At 43.9% G+C, this 17488-nt stretch overlaps 3 protein-coding genes across 3 annotated transcripts in view; 2 read left to right on the top strand and 1 right to left on the bottom strand.

Annotated features, from left to right (window-relative positions):
• The first annotated feature begins 11840 nt into the window (after positions 1–11840).
• On the top strand, positions 11841–12815 carry LOC142346228 (uncharacterized). Its single transcript, XM_075398743.1, has 2 exons — positions 11841–12124; positions 12308–12815. Exons 1-2 carry the CDS (start codon positions 11841–11843, stop codon positions 12813–12815), a joined length of 792 nt encoding a protein of 263 aa, XP_075254858.1.
• Positions 12816–14127: 1312 nt separating this feature from the next.
• On the top strand, positions 14128–15087 carry LOC142346227 (uncharacterized). The gene has a single exon (XM_075398741.1). The coding sequence runs from the start codon at positions 14128–14130 to the stop codon at positions 15085–15087; it is 960 nt and encodes a 319-aa protein (XP_075254856.1).
• Positions 15088–15415: 328 nt separating this feature from the next.
• Positions 15416–17488, bottom strand: part of LOC142345784 (condensin-2 complex subunit D3-like) — a 127046-nt gene continuing 124973 nt past the window's right edge. Inside the window, exons 16-17 of the mRNA XM_075398130.1 lie at positions 16139–16456; positions 15416–15607 (exon numbers count right to left, since the gene is read on the bottom strand). Of these exons, the coding sequence (XP_075254245.1) occupies positions 15431–15607; positions 16139–16456 (495 nt within the window). The 3' untranslated portion in view covers positions 15416–15430. The remainder of the gene's footprint in view (positions 15608–16138; positions 16457–17488) is intronic.

Genomic DNA, 17488 nt, shown 5'->3' with positions numbered 1-17488 from the left:
TTCCGTTTTACGAGGACCAAAACACAAAAACGCCCTCCAGGTTCTAGGTGTTTATCCCGTTTGTGCCATCCAAAATTAACTTCAAAACTCATCAAAATGTGTGAACAGAGCTTAGCAGAAATGTGTGAACAAATAGCCAGCAAACTTCCTTATACAAACTGCGACAATTAAACCAGTGGCAACTGAAAGGAGAACTGTGGCAACATTTAAGCACACATAACAATTCATATCTTCCAAACAATTTGACGCAAGAATTTGAAATCAGAACACAAAAATCTTAGCCAGAGAAAAACAAAGAATCAATAATAAGCAAACAATTAATCAAATGATCAAAGCTATATATACTAAAGTAAATGCACGATAATAGCAAACATATCAAAGGTTGTGAAACTAGCTATCTAAATTGATCTGTAGCATTTTATATTGATATAAAAAAATTTTAACATTGTCGAAAAACTTAAAATAAATTTAAGAAAATAAACTTGCAAGGCCAACAAACTCCACAAAATATACCTGCTAAACATGTCCAGAACACAGTTAAGAAAAATGGCAAGCTTGTAGATTTTACAAAAGCAGCTTGTTTTCTTTCGAACATCAGGATTTGTGAAAGACTTGAAAGGCGAAAAGTTGGTTTACCGTGATATTCTTGCAAAGTTGTGAAAAAAGGGTCAGTCTGAAAATTGAATTGACTTTCAAATAAAACTTTCAACAGACCATGTGAGAACGTTTTTGTTAAATCAATGACTTAACGCATGAATGGCCAGCAAAAAAAATTGTTATTAACTAGGGAAAATTTTCATGAGCAGTTATTTTGAAACCATCTAAACCAAAAGAAACTGCAAAGCGTCTAAAACAAAAAACGACAAAAGAAACTGCAAAGCGTCTAAAACAAAAAACGACAAAAGAAACTTCAAAGCGTCTAAAACAAAAAACGACAAAAGAAACTGCAAAGCGTCTAAAACAAAAAACGACATAAGAAACTTCAAAGCGTCTAAAACAAAAAACGACAAAAGAAACTTCAAAGCGTCTAAAACAAAAAACGACAAAAGAAACTGCAAAGCGTCTAAAACAAAAAACGACATAAGAAACTTCAAAGCGTCTAAAACAAAAAACGACAAAAGAAACTGCAAAGCGTCTAAAACAAAAAACGACAAAAGAAACTTCAAAGCGTCTAAAACAAAAAACGACAAAAGAAACTGCAAAGCGTCTAAAACAAAAAACGACATAAGAAACTTCAAAGCGTCTAAAACAAAAAACGACAAAAGAAACTTCAAAGCGTCTAAAACAAAAAACGACAAAAGAAACTTCAAAGCGTCTAAAACAAAAAACGACATAAGAAACTTCAAAGCGTCTAAAACAAAAAACGACAAAAGAAACTTCAAAGCGTCTAAAACAAAAAACGACAAAAAATATTAAAACATAGCCGGCAAATAGCCATCGTTGACACGCTTGACGTCGTTGACTGAAATTTGCCGTCGTTGACTGAAATTTGCATTTAAGTGTCAAAAAGTGTTCTAATTTTATAAGAAGCTTCAGTTATATTCTAAAACTATACGTAATTCAGAAGCTTCATAACTGAAAACTAATAAGCTTAATACTAATGTCAGCTAGGAATCGCTCTAAGGAACTTTAATAACCTAATGCAATATGATTCAATGACCGGGCTTTATTGGTTTATACCGTTTCTTTTGATTTTGCTCTTTTGGCATTGGCCGCATTCGATACATTGCGTAGTTAACGTGAAAATTAACGTCACTTATATAAACGAAAATGTGATAAAATGGTAAAGTGGATTTAACAAAAGGCGAGGCCTAAATACTAGCAGTTCAGAGCCTGACGGCGGTCATTGAATTCATCCATAAGTCTGAAAATTAACCACAATGATTAAAAATGCTCCCAAAAGTTTATTTAATAAATGAACAACAAAAATTGTCAGGCGAATCATTCAGGCCCAAAACGTTAAACTCAAGCTTAAACGCAAAAACTGCTTTGAAAATGCCACATGTGAAGAAAATATTTGGCTTGAGTAGCGATTTGTTTTCAAGAGTTCTTTTCTTGCGCGCTCTCTCTCTCTCTCTTAGAGAAACGTAATCTCTTATTCTCCATCTCTGTGACTTGTGATCAGCAAATTGGCCTAACGAATTGCTTTCACATGTAGATCATTGACTGATCATTGAAGCCTGCTTCACTGACACTTCACCGATTATAAAAACATAGCAGAAAAGAACCGGAATCGAGTCGAAGTATGAACTAACTTAGGCCCCAGCCAACTACTAACTAAACAAAGTAAACTATCCACTTAACCATGATGCTACTTAACTATACTTAACTATCGTTTTGAAACGAGAAACAGTCAAAATAACATGAGAAAAGGAAAATGTTATAATTCTAATTATTTTTTGTTATAATTAAATACTATTATTTCGTAGACAAAACAAATGTTACATACAGTGAAAGCTGAGGAAAAGAAAAAGGGGAACGGAAAATTCAAAAACCTATACAGCCTGCAGATTGTCAAAATAGCTTTGCAGGCCGTAAAATAGAGACTGAAACATAAAACATAGACTAACGTCCGACGAATCATCTCAAATGACCGGCGAGCGGTTGGCTTCGATAGTAGCCAGCTGCAGCTTAGGAATGCTAGCAATTAGTGGGGGAGGAACATGAGCAGAGTCGGGGACCAAGAAAAGGGTAACGACATCCAATGTGACGAAAACCATCTAAAATCTGTACAAAGCTGCCGACATCTTGGAGATGAAATATATTCAAGATTGACATTCGAAAATCAATAGAACGATGTTTTGAGCAAAAGAGCAACTGCTATTAACTTGCTATAACTTTTTACGAATCAAACACCTTTGAAAATGAAATTACTAGTTTTAAAATCAACTACACTGTCGCATCTCTTCGTGTAATTTTCTTTTCAAAACCAGTCTACAAGTGATTACAGCGGGTAAATTTTCAATTTCCAGATTAACTCAAAGTCCGCGATTGACATAAGTTCTACCACTGACAAAATCTACTCAACTGAAAAAATCTTTCGGCTAGCCTAACATTTTCAGAAGTTAAGTATTGAAACTTCATAAAGATAAAATGTGAAACAGAGGCCTTAATGAAATCAGCAACAAGCTGACAAATTTAGCAGAACAAAGGGGCCAAACAATTAATACTTTAAAAACGGAAGCTATGCAAATAGGGACACAAATCATTGATATTAGAAAACATTCAGAAATGGAACAAACTACCATGCGATCTCAGGGTATCGACAAAAAGTATAAGATTCGTTAACAGATGTTTTGTTTGTTCAGCATGAGCATCAACATTTGAATTGACATCTCTCACATTCTACTTTTACCTATAATGCGAACAACCAGAATGACGGAGTAAATTCTCAGCATATGTGCTATTGTAATTAAAATCTTTAATATAAATTTAACGATCTGGTTATATTTTCTGAATTTAGTTTGCAATTAAAAAAAAAGATATTAGTGTAATCCCAAAGGAGAGTTTCGGCACTGTTTCAGATCTTCTGTTATCTACATCGATAATCTTCTTTCATTGGCGCTAAATATTAACCGCAAAATTGTCATAATCGTTGTAAACTAAAAAGATATTGATTCATAACACAAGAATTTGAAACCAAAAAAGGGCACGTGGCAACAATGAATTAAGGTAATTTTGAGGACTAAGGTTTTGAGAAACGTCAAAGAACAGACCAGAAAGCTTAGAAAGAAGGCAAGTCGACGCCCCCCAACCGAGCACCAATCAACTCCCGCCAAGAGGCATCGACATTGTCATTTGGCGCTTCAAACGAACAGATCCAACCCGAACAACAGAGCAACCTCCTCTCTGGGCAAGTTGCTCAACACTGATGCTAAAGAGGGTGGAAAGGAAGCTACATTGAAAAAGAAATACGTGGAATGTTGGAATTGGACAAAAGTTGAAATTGTATCATGGAAGTGTCTCGTGCAGGTGTTCTGTGAAAAGAAATGACAATTCAGATAAGCTTTGAGAACTTCATAAATATATTTTATATCACTCCAATTATTGATTCTCGGGGCAAATAACACCCCCCCTCCCTGAAGAGGCTTAGTAACCAATTACCAACAGGATTTGGGTAACTATAACTGAAGACTTTCCTTTTTTTTGAAAAAAAAAACGGTTATCAGCGAAGCGATTGTTAAAATTATTAGCAGTTCAAATTGTTATATTAAAAAATTCGCAAAGATTACATTACCCCAGCAGCCAGCCAGTGCCATCCGGCCAACCGGAATCCTGTGCAGCCGCAACCAGCCGACTTCATCGTTCCACCAGTGGAACTTGCAAGCTGTAGTCAACATCTACACCACCCCAGCAGCCAGCCAGTGCAATCCGGCCAACCGGACTCCTGTGCAGCCTCAACCTGCCGACTTCATCGTTCCGCCAGTGGAACTTGCAAGTCTGTAGTCAACATCTACACCACCCCAGCAGCCAGCAAGTGCAATCCGGCCAACCGGACTCCTGTGCAGCCGCAACCAGCCGACTTCATCGTTCCACCAGTGGAACTTGCAAGCTGTATTCAACATCTACACCACCCCAGCAGCCAGCCAGTGCCATGCGGCCAGCTGGACTCTTGTGCAGTCTCAACCTGCCGACTTCGTCGTTCCGCCAGTGGAACCTGCAAGCTGTAGTCAACATCTTCACCACCCCCGCAGCCAGCCAGTGCAATCCGCCCAACCGGACTCCTGTGCAGCCGCAACCAGCCGACTTCATCGTTCCACCAGTGGAACTTGCAAGCTGTAGTCAACATCTACACCACCCCAGCAGCGAGCCAGTGCAATCCGGCCAACCGGACTACTGTGCAGCCTCAACCTGCCGACTTCATCGTTCCGCCAGTGGAACTTGCAAGCCTGTAGTCAACATCTACACCACCCCAGCAGCCAGCAAGTGCAATTCGGCCAACCGGACTCCTGTGCAGCCGCAACCAGCCGACTTCATCGTTCCACCAGAGGAACTTGCAAGCTGTAGTCAACATCTACACCACCCCCGCAGCCAGCCAGTGCAATCCGGCCAACCGGACTCTTGTGCAGCCTCAAACTGCCGACTTCGTCGTTCCGCCAGTGGAACCTGCAAGCTGTAGTCAACATCTTCACCACCCCCGCAGCCAGCCAGTGCAATCCGCCCAACCGGACTCCTGCGCAGCCGCAACCAGCCGACTTCATCGTTCCACCAGTGGAACTTGCAAGCTGTATTCAACATCTACACCACCCCAGCAGCCAGCCAGTGCCATGCGGCCAGCTGGACTCTTGTGCAGTCTCAACCTGCCGACTTCGTCGTTCCGCCAGTGGAACCTGCAAGCTGTAGTCAACATCTTCACCACCCCCGCAGCCAGCCAGTGCAATCCGCCCAACCGGACTCCTGTGCAGCCGCAACCAGCCGACTTCATCGTTCCACCAGTGGAACTTGCAAGCTGTAGTCAACATCTACACCACCCCAGCAGCGAGCCAGTGCAATCCGGCCAACCGGACTACTGTGCAGCCTCAACCTGCCGACTTAATCGTTCCGCCAGTGGAACTTGCAAGCCTGTAGTCAACATCTACACCACCCCAGCAGCCAGCAAGTGCAATTCGGCCAACCGGACTCCTGTGCAGCCGCAACCAGCCGACTTCATCGTTCCACCAGAGGAACTTGCAAGCTGTAGTCAACATCTACACCACCCCAGCAGCCAGCCAGTGCAATCCGGCCAACCGGACTCTTGTGCAGCCTCAAACTGCCGACTTCGTCGTTCCGCCAGTGGAACCTGCAAGCTGTAGTCAACATCTTCACCACCCCCGCAGCCAGCCAGTGCAATCCGCCCAACCGGACTCCTGCGCAGCCGCAACCAGCCGACTTCATCGTTCCACCAGTGGAACTTGCAAGCTTTAGTCAACATCTACATCACCCCCGCAGCCAGCCAGTGCAATCCGGCCAACTGGACTCCTGTGCAGCCTCAACTTGCCGACTTCATCGTTCCGCCAGTGGAACCTGCAAGCTGTAGTCAACATCTTCACCACCCCCGCAGCCAGCCAGTGCAATCCGCCCAACCGGACTCCTGCGCAGCCGCAACCAGCCGACTTCATCGTTCCACCAGTGGAACTTGCAAGCTTTAGTCAACATCTACACCACCCCCGCAGCCAGCCAGTGCAATCCGGCCGACCGGACTCCTGTGCAGCCGCAACCAGCCGACTTCATCGTTCCACCAGTGGAACTTGCAAGCTGTAGTCAACATCTACACCACCCTAGCAGCCAGCCAGTGCAATCCGGCCAACTGGACTCCTGTGCAGCCTCAATCAGCCGACTTCATCGTTCCACCAGTGAAACCTACAAGCTGTAGTCAGCATCTACACCACCCCAGCAGCCAGTCGGTACAATCTGGCCAACCGGGCATCTGTGCAGCCTCAACCAGCCGACTTCGTCGTTCCACCAGTGGAACCTACAAGCTTTAGTCAACATCTGCACCGCCCCAGCAGCCAGCCAGTGCAATCCGGCCAACCGGACTCCTGTGCAGCCTCAACCAGCCGACTTCATCGTTCCACCAGTGGAACTTGCAAGCTGTAGTCAACATCTACACCACCCCAGCAGCCAGCCAGTGCCATCCGGCCAACTGGACTCTTGTGCAGCCTCAAACTGCCGACTTCGTCGTTCCGCCAGTGGAACCTGCAAGCTGTAGTCAACATCTTCACCACCCCCGCAGCCAGCCAGTGCAATCCGCCCAACCGGACTCCTGTGCAGCCGCAACCAGCCGACATCATTGTTCCACCAGTGGAACTTGCAAGCTTTAGTCAACATCTACACCACCCCAGCAGCCAGCCAGTGCAATCCGGCCAACTGGACTCCTGTGCAGCCTCAACCTGCCGACTTCATCGTTCCGCCAGTGGAACTTGCAAGCTGTAGTCAACATCTACACCACCCCCGCAGCCAGCCAGTGCAATCCGCCCAACCGGACTCCTGAGCAGCCGCAACCAGCCGACTTCATCGTTCCACCAGTGGAACTTGCAAGCTGTAGTCAACATCTACGCCACCCCAGCAGCCAGCCAGTGCAATCCGGTCAACTGGACTCCTGTGCAGCCTCAATCAGCCAACTTCATCGTTCCACCAGTGAAACCTACAAGCTGTAGTCAGCATCTATACCACCCCATCAGCCAGTCGGTACAATCTGGCCAACCGGGCATCTGTGCAGCCTCAGCCAGCCGACTTCGTCGTTCCACCAGTGGAACCTACAAGCTGTAGTCAACATCTGCACCAAACCAGTAGCCAGCCAGTGCAATCCGGCCAACCGGACTCCTGTGCAGCCTCAACCTGCCGACTTCGTCGTTCCGCCAGTGGAACCTGCAAGCTGTAGTCAACATCTACACCACCCCCGCAGCCAGCCAGTGCAATCCGGCCAACTGGACTCCTATGCAGCCTCAACCAGCCGACTTCATCGTTCCACCAGTGGAACCAACAAGCTGTAGTCAACATCTACACCACCCCAGCAGCCAGTCGGCACAATCCGGCCAATCGGACATCTGTGCAGCCTCAACCAGCCGAGATCATCGTTCCACCAGTAGAACCAGTCTACAGCAGCCGATCTTTGGTCCCAAAGGTCATCCAAAGTGTGCCCAAAGATCACCCAGAGCCCCTCAAGGTCACCCAGAGTATCCCCCAAGGTCACAAAAGGGCCCCCCAACGTCAACCAAAGTGCCCCCAAAGGTCAGCCAAAGTGCCCCAAAGGTCACCCAGAGTGCCCCCAAGGTCATATAAGGGCCCGCAACGTCAACCCAAGTGCCCCAAAGGTCACCCAGAGTACCCCCCCCCCCCCAAGGTCATAAGGGCCCCCAACGTCACCCAAAGTACCCCCAAAAGTCACCCAGAATCCCCCAAAGGTCACCCAGAGTACCCCCAAGGTCACACAAGGCCCCCCAAGGTCACCCAGAGTGCCCCCCAAGGTCACAAAAGTGCCCCCAAAGGTCACCCAAAGTGCCCCTAAAGGTCAACCAGAGTCCCCCAAGTTCACCCAAAGTGCCCTCAAAGGTCACCCAGAGTATTCCCCAAGGTCACAAAAGGCCCCCCAAGGTCACACAAAGTGCCCCCAAAGGTCACCCAGAATCCCCCAAGGTCACCCAGAGTTCCCCCAAGTCCATAAAGGTCCCCAACGTCACCCAAAGTGCCCCAAAGGTCAACCAAAGGTCACCTCCCCCAAGGTTACCCAAAGTGCCCTCAAAAGTCACCCAGAGTCCAACCCAAAGGTCGCCAAAGTGCCCCCGAGTTCACTCAAGTTGATCTCTCTCGGCCCTCGAAGAAACCCAAGGTGCCCTCCAAGCTCACCCCAAAATTTCCCACAAAACTATCCGGGTGTCCACCAACGTCATCCAAATTGACATATATCAAACTCTTAAGGTCACCAATTTGGCCCTTAGTCTCCAATACATTTCAGGTTTCTACATGCACGAACCTACCCCTCAATAAGAGCAAAACATATAAAGAGCAACAAAAATCGAAAACGACGCTAACAAGAAAATCAAAATTCGGAAATAGCAAGCAAAGCATAAAGAGCACTGTCAAGCTTTTCCACCAACGTTTTAAAAACGCACAACTGCTTGAGGGCGAAATAAGGAGGCAAATATCAGACAATCTTGATTCGGAAATAGTTTCTCAGACGTTTCAGGAATTCATCCGAAATGTCGAACAAACAGAAAAAATCGTGGACGCAATGGCCCAGTCTGAAAGCAGTCAAGTCTTGGAACCTCTTGAAGAGGCAGAAGAGCTCACTACAATGAAAATTGAAATTATGCAAATCGTCAAGCAACACGAAATTTCCATGAGAAAAGAAACCTCCAGAGCAAGTAGCAGATCATCATTTAGAAGTCGAATGTCAGCTGTTTCAAGCACTTCGAGAAAAAAATCAGCAAAAATCCACTGAAAGCAGGCATTTTGACAACCAAAACAATATACTCCTTTCTTCGAAAGACACTGCTGAATCCTCAGGAGGAACGAAAATCCAAACCAAAGAAACTGAAACAATAACAACAACGATTGGCAAGTACGATTTGCGGAACAGGAGCATACCGAAATTGGGCGCATGCACGGGAAGAGAAGCAGCTTTTGATCCATAAGCAGCTCTCCCAATTCAGAACGTCATTTCACAAGAATATAAATCTGATAAAAACGATGTAAATCATATAGACGGATCTGGTGATCATGACTGGACAAACGAAAATCCCATTTCCATTGTTCCCAATAATCTAAGAAACAACGAAGTGGAGCCCAACTACACACAAAACCCTAAGGGAATCTATTTGCCTTCTAGGCAGAAAATGCTACAAACTAAGACGCATAATGGTCTGAAAAGTCAGCAACAACGAGAATCCGATAACACATTCCATCAAAAACAGCAGAACCTTGTTTTCTACCGAAAGAGAACGGTGGAATCACAGAGGTGGTGGCAAGCTTACAGGAATGTCAAAACGTTGCATGCCAACCAAGAGAAATCTCAACGGCATCACACGCCGATCTCAATGCAAATCCTCAACCCCAACCCAACCCTCTACATCGATCCCATTATCAACTCAAATTGAGCTAAACCAGCATTGTTGCTATTCGCAACCCAACCGCAGCCTCAGTAGCAACCAGAATATTTCAATTATGAATCCCCAAGCAAATGTTCCTCAAATTCATCATCGTGTTGAGCAAAACATCCCTCCTGCGCAAAGCCATACACATTTTCAACCGAGCCACAGCAGTCAGCATCTCATAAACTGAAAGGAAAGGGAATCGCTCAACTCACATGGTGTCGCAAATAACCTGCCTGAAATTTTTGGTCAAAATCAACAAAAGGCTTCAATCAAACAAAATTACTGCCAGAGCAGTAATTTTGCTCAGCAGATGCTACATCCAGCAGGCCTCCATCAGCAACTGCCAACGACACGAGAACAATACGTTCAACCTAACATCTGTACAAACCCTCAACAATCCTCTTCGGAAAATGTAAATGATCTCCAACAACCAATTCACAATGGAAATAATCGTAATCAGCAAACCGCGCATCCACAATATTCCGACAGCTATCATCATCAGCCGTTCTTTCGAAACAACTATCGCACAGTCAAGCTGCCAGACATACGAAAACAAAAGTTTGACGGAGACCCACTGAAGTGGAATGATTGCTCCTGCATGTTTTCCTCAGCTATTCATCAAAACCGTGACATCATTGACAACGAAAGAATGAGCTACCTGGAAACATTGGTCGTTGGACCAGCAAAAGAAGCCATTTCGGGATATCTCTGTAACCCCGGATTCTATCATGATGCCTTATTGGAACTTGAAAGACGCTTTGGAAATCCTCAACACATTGTTGCCGCCCTCACCAAAGAACTTGAACTGTGGCACAGACCACAAGCAAGCGACCACGTAACATTGATAAGCTACGCTTCTTTTCTGAGAAAACTAGTCCAGACATTTAATGCACATGGTTTTTACGCAGACTTGAACTCTACCTATTTAGTGCGGATTGCCCGGGATAAGCTACCATGGTCATTGAAAATGAAATGGAATGAACACCTAGTCGACAATGGAAGTCCATTTCCCGGATTGGAAGACCTCTCGATATGGATGGATAAACAGGCTAGAGCCTGTGAACATCTACAAGACAACAGCTTTTCCAGCACCGACACGAACGACGGATATCACAGCAAGAACGACCGCAATAGAGGTAAATTAAACCATAAATCTAATTTCAGGCACGAAGAAAGAAACGGAAACCAAAAATTTAGTCAATCCGGCCATAACAAGATCCACCACAACTACAACCCGAACAATAACAACCAGAACGCAAACGAACATCGTCACAACAACGCTAATAGAGTTAAAACATTTGAAAGCAACAACACGAGTTTTGTTCACCAACCATTCAATCCAAAGAAACAGGTCTCAGCAAAACAGAAATACAATTTGTCCGGTTGATAAAGGAGAACATTACATAGGGAAGTGTCCAAAATTTCTGCAAATGTCATCGTCTGAACGTAATGCTTAAGTCAAAAAGAATTCTCTTTGCTAGAATTCTCTTAGCTCAACTCATAACTCAAAAACGTGTCCATCTAGAGTCTCTTGCAGACGTTGTTCACGGAAACACAACTCAATGCTACATGACAACAATTATGTCTTAGAGCAAAAAACAAACGCTACTCAACACGAATTACCACTATGCGAGTCCTTTGATGAGATCAGCAACGAAACAAAATCACCAATCTACACGCCTGTTTTCCCTCGAAAAATTAGAAATCAGCTTCCTATGGTTCCCATTAAACTTTACGGTCCCAACGAAACCTGCGAATGTTATGCATTACTTGACAGCTGCAGCACGATATCTTATGTTTTCGATCCCATGGTAACCAAACTCAATGTAGCACGAACCAAGCCTAGAATCAACCCTGAGCGTTTCGACAGCCTTTGGTGATTCCTCAATGGAAGCCAAATTCGTACAACTTGACATTGGACCCTTTAACAGCAACAAACCACTGTTTCGCTTGAATTACGTTTATTCAATTAACAATTGGCATTTTGATGATGCCCCCATTTCAGAACTGAATGATGTTTGCAGCAAACATCACCATTTGCAACACATCAGTTTTCCCCAACTGGAAAACAATCGCATCCAATTATTACTTGGAATTGACGCAACACAGTACATCCTGGAAAGAGAGTTATTACAAGGACCCAAAAACACGCCATTTGCAATCAGAAATCTGTTAGGCTGGACTATAACTGGTCCAATCAAATTCGGCCATTAGGAACAACAAAGAACCAACTTCCTTTCTCTTAGCTATGAAGCATTCGACAGAGAAATGACGCTCATAACAAATGAAGAAGATCCTCTGGCAGATTATATAACCAGCTCCTGGAAGATAGATTCATCGGGAACGGAAGTTGAAAATGAAACGCCTCTATCGAAAGGGGACACCAGAGCACTTGAAATACTGAATGATACAGTGCGGCACAAAGGCGAGAGGTACGAATTCGGTCTCCTCTGGAAAGAAAAAGTAAATTTGGAGAACAACTACCCTGTAGCCAAGGCACAAATTCAAAGCCTCGAAAAGAAACTAAGCAAAGATCAGCTCCTGAAAGAGATGTAGCAGAAGACACTCGATACAGACATCGAGAAGGGATATGTCAAACCAGTTAGTTTCTCTATCATCGCCCCTAGCCGCGTATGGTATTTAACACATCACCCAGTCACCAACCCCAATAAGCCTGGAAAGGTACGGCGAGTTTTAAATGCTGCATCCGTTTTTAAAGGGAATTCTCTGAACAGTAACCTTTTGACAGGCCCCGACCTGATCAACAATCTGGTTGGTCTCCTGCTTCGCTTCAGAGAAAATCCAGTTGCAATCAGCGCCAATATTGAGGCAATGTTTATGCAAGTAGGTATAATTGAGAAAGACCAGCCTTCAATGAGATTTCTGTGGCCTACCAATCACAGCTTGGAGCAATTCCAGTACACCAGTCTCATTTTTGGCGTTCGACGCTCACCATCAACAGCCATTTTTGTCCTCCAGAAAACGGCAGCAGATTTTGGGCCGAACCAAATGACTGAAAATCTGGTTAAAAACAGTATTTACATGGACGATTTCGTACAATCCTTCGAAACGGTGGAGATTGCACAAAAAGCCGCAGTGTCGCTGAAGAAAACCCTCATGAGAGCCGGCTTTAACTCGACAAAATTTGTCTCCAATGAGCAAAAAGCAATAGACAATGTCAACGATGGTGATGAAAACAGCAAGGACTGTCACTGCGTACTTGGTGTTCAATGGAATAAATGAACAGACAAATTTTTCCATCACAAACCATTAAAGTTCGATACCAACGCAGATAATTTCACTGTTCGAAAACTACTCTCTCTAATTGCATGCCTTTTTGACCCACTAGGGATTATAGCGCCCGTAATCATCACTCTGAAGATTATACTACAAGAGCTATGGAATGAGGGTCTAGCATGGGAAGCGTAAATCAATTCAAACTTGAATAGACAATTACATGTGCTCTCCCCCAATCGAAATCCCTCGATGTCTCACACTAGAAGTAGCGACCAGCAAAACCTTTGAACTACACGTTTTTACGGATGCTTCTCAACTAGCCTATGGTGCCGTTGCTTATGCCCGAATTATCTCTGAACACGGCGTATCTTGTTGTTTCCTAATGAGCAAAGCCAAAGTTGCTCCAATCAAGCAGCTAAGTATCCCAAAACTCGAGCTTCAAGCCGCCGTCCTTGGAACTCGTTTAGCTCACTTCATCAAGAAACAACATATTATAAAGTTCAAGGATACCAGATTTTGGTGTGACAGCATGGCTGTCCTGGGTTGGATCAAAAACTCAGAAAAACTCAAAGTTTTTGTGGACAACCGAGTAAGCGAAATTCAAAGTCAAGCGCCAACCAGCAGCTGGAGACATATCAGTGGGAAAAGCAATCCAGCCGATCACGTTTCTCGAGGTGTTCTTCCTGCTGACATTAAAGAGCATTGGCTAAGCCCACCAGCATTATTGTTCGAAACAAAAGAAAACTGGAGCATTTTTCTCAACACCGGGAAGACAAACACCACAATGGTGCTACAAACAATTCAACCAGTGGTCGCAGCCAAAAAATTCTCAAAATGGACGAAGTTGTTAAAAACAACAGCTCAAGTGTTTCGGTTCATCAAAATCTTGCGAACTAAATCCAAAAGAGCAATCAACATCAACGACGTCGAAAAAGCCAGGAAACACCTTATCCAAGTATCACAGCAGAATTCGTTTGGTCCCTCAATTGCTCTTTTGAACTAAAACAAGAATTTGTCATCCAAAGACAAACTTCTGCCGCTCTCACCCGTTCTGGAAGATAATATTTTAAGAGTTGGAGGCAGAACAAAGAGAAGTACATTGGGATATAAGCATCCAATTTTTCTTAACGCAAAGGAATCAATCGCCCGACTATTCTTGGAGAAGTGCCATGAAATCTGCATGCACTTTGGAACTGAGTATGTCAAAAACTTTGTACAGCAAAGTTACTATGTTTTTGGCCTAAGAGACTCCTTACGCAGCATTTCATACAAGTGCTTTGAATGTCGACGCTTTAAAGGACAAGGTCTTCAACCACCTATGGCAGATCTGCCTGATGCCCGATTTCCAGAAAACGAATCACCCGTTACCTTCACGAATAAAGGACTTGATTATATTGGGCCCTTCACCGTTATTCAAAGAGGCAAAGAAGAGAAGGCCTATATCTGTCTTTTCAACTGCTTATATAGTGACTCGAGCAGTACACTTGAAGTGACAGAAGATCTGACAACATCAGCTTGTATGACAGCCATTCGCAGATTCATTGCTCGACGTGGACAACCACGGCTCTTACTCAGTGATAACGGAGGCAACTTCCTGGGAGCCAGAAAACAAATCAGAAGACAAAATCTGCAGTTGGACCATGACTTTATCAAGAACAACTTGCTGAACCAGTCAGTTGAATGGCGCCTCAATCCCCCTTCTGCTCCTCACTTTGGAGGCGTGTGGGAAAGGCTCGTACAGATAGTAAAACGAGCTCTTCTTTTGAATTTGTGTTCTGCCAAATTGACTTGGGACGTCTTCATAACCATTTTCGCCGAAGCAGAATGCTTAGTTAATGCACGCCCCTTGACGCACGTCAGAAGCGACAACGAAGACGAAGATCCACTAACGCCAAATCATTTCCTTATTGGTCGAGCATTCCCTAACATACCAGCCTGTGTATTCAACGAGAACCCTTCACTGAAGACGAAAAGTTGGACGCAGATCAGACAACGACTGGAAGCAATACGGAAGAGGCTGGTCCGAGAATACTTGCCTACCCTGAACACCCGAAGGAAGTGGACCAACCCAGAATCAAAGCTTGAAGTCAACGATGTTGTTTGGGTACTGGAAGAGTGGACTCCGAGAGGAATTTGGCCCTTAGGACGCGTGACAAGGACGTTCACCGGCCCCGACCATACTGCTAGATCTTGTGAAGTAAAAACCACTCTAGGTCTTCTTACCCGCCCAGCTGTGAGATTAGCACATGTTTTCCCGAAACCAATCCAATCAGGTTAGGTTAGGCAGGCCCCCAGAATGTTATCGACATCGATAATCTTCTTTCATTGGCGCTGAATATTTACCGCAAAATTGTCATAATCGTTGTAAACTAAAAGATATTGATTCATAACACAAGAATTTGAAACCAAAAAAGGGCACGTGGCAACAATGAATTAAGGTAATTTTGAGGACTAAGGTTTTGAGAAACGTCAAAGAACAGACCAGAAAGCTTAGAAAGAAGGCAAGTCGACGCCCCCCAACCGAGCACCAAACGACTCCCCAAGAGGCATCGACATTGTCATCTTCATAGTATTTATCAAGCGCTACTTAATTATTTGACCCATATGTTAAGCAACGGTTGTTATTTCTCCGATAGATGATTACCGATGACAGATAATGGTCCTCCAAAAGAGGAGGAAGTGGGTGTCAATCTAGCCCCCATTCCAGTGACATTCAACCCAATTGAGTAGTCGAGTGTTGAGGTCAAACTCTGTCTCTTGTAGTACTGCCGAATGGGCACACACTGACTCCTCTTGACCTGCAATCACATCAAGTATATATAACAGACAAATGTACACACATCTCGTAACTTTTTCCTTTTTTCCGAAACACAATGATCATTTTCAATAAGTCGCTGTGGGTTGCAACAAGCTAATGTGTGGTTTGTACCAACAATTGTTGATGTGTGGCCAAAAAAGAGTTGAGACTAGTGGGTCAAATTAATATATTCCATTGAAAGAGCATCTCAATGCTCCGTAAATTATTAACATGTAGAAACCATTCAATTATATTCCATTCTTCTCAACCAAGGCCACCAGAAAGATAACTAGATTTCAAAATCGATTGTGAAAGCTCATACTATTCTCAGGCGGATAATAGATTCTCACTAGCAAAACAAATTAGTGTGGCGACCACGTTCATTTTATTGTCAGAGCTGAAGCCTAACTGAGAACGTTCTTGATTAAATATTTAAACCAATCACTCCAAAGCTCACCAACTTATAAACACATGAAAATAAATCAAAAGTAAGCCAGGTGTTGCTGAAGCGACGCGTCAAAATAGAACTGACCTCGCTTTCAACAGATTTAGCCTGCTGGGAGTGGAACCTGCGGCTGATCTCGTTCTTGTTCTCTTTTATCAGATCTCCGAAGAATCCAAGCAGATCCATAACTAGTGCCTCTTTCTTCTCCTTTTTCAACTTCTCTCGTAGATTCAGCATCAAGGGCACAAACACTTCAAGGGTTGTCTCTCTAATCATCTCTGCCAATTTTGAGGCATTCGACACTGATGAGCAAGTTTCTTCGCTCCCATTTGCAGAATTGGAGGCTCTCGCATCGAGAAACGTGTCTCCCTGAGTATCGCGTGCAACACTGGCTGTTTTCATTGCCTAGAGAACAATGGAATTTATGATTGCATATGCTGCTTATCATTTTCAAAAAGATTGTGAGCAACTATTAAAAGACATTTTAAAATACATTTACCATTGACTATATTTTCTTTCAGATAAGTGGCCATCTGGAATATGAAACTTCAGCGATACTTGATACATTTTAATAACAAGAAGTATTTCACATGTTGAATGTATTACGCACTTAGGTTTGTTGGGCTGGATATAAATGAAAATTATCTATCCATAATTCTTCTCTAAATTAACTTCTCTCATTGAGGAAACTAAACTTTTAGCATTTGTCAATTGAATACTGAACACATGAGTCCACACCCACACAATTTGCTCGCTGAAATTCAAATGATCAATCATAGCCGGAGAAAATAGCCGCCGTTGACCACGTTGAGGCCCATCGGAATTGAAACAGAAAAAGAAGAAAGCTACAAATTGACTTTTTTCAAGTATCGAAAGTATTCTAATTTGTTTAGAAGCTTAAATTATAGGTGACGGTCAAGTAAGCCGATAGGCAAGCATGCCGAATTTGAACATCAGGTCAAGTAAGCCGAAAAATTTTGGGATACCGGAATTTTAAGTTGGCCCTGGCGGGCGGTGGGCACGCTTCACCGCAATAACCGGCCCGCGGTTTCCGGATTATATCCCACAGCGGATTAGAGGCATGGCAGTGCACAGCGGTTCGCTGAGGCCCGTACCCCTAGTTGTCTGAAAGTTGACGTATTTTTGTTTCTTTGGTGCATTGGAATACATTACGTACTGTAATAGTATGCGCAGTGTTGATTTTAATGGCTAACAATGTATTATTTCTGATAGATTACATAACTATTACATAACTTTCGGCTTGTTTTTATGTCGGCTTACTTTTACTTCGGCTTTCTTTGCGTTCACCTAAATTATATTAGACAACTAGACTTTTATTCGGCTTCTCAACTGAGGTATATAAGGCTTAATATTAATGCCGGCTACGAACTGCTCTAATAAACCCCGATAATCTGAAACACTATTGCTTAAGGACCG

This window comes from Convolutriloba macropyga, chromosome 9 (assembly GCF_964194025.1).
Source record: "Convolutriloba macropyga chromosome 9, txConMacr16.3, whole genome shotgun sequence".
NCBI lineage: Eukaryota > Metazoa > Xenacoelomorpha > Acoela > Convolutidae > Convolutriloba > Convolutriloba macropyga.
Note: the sequence above shows the minus strand (reverse complement) of the source record. Positions and strands in the feature narration are given on the sequence as shown.

Bases quoted from the DNA above. Each gene is read 5' to 3' on its own strand.
- LOC142346228 (XM_075398743.1), top strand. From the start codon at position 11,841: ATGACGCTCATAACAAATGAAGAAGATCCTCTGGCAGATTATATAACC. The intron at 12,125-12,307 runs GTAGCAGAAGAC...TTCTCTGAACAG, and splicing joins GATCAGCTCCTGAAAGAGAT to TAACCTTTTGACAGGCCCCG.
- LOC142346227 (XM_075398741.1), top strand. From the start codon at position 14,128: ATGGCAGATCTGCCTGATGCCCGATTTCCAGAAAACGAATCACCCGTT.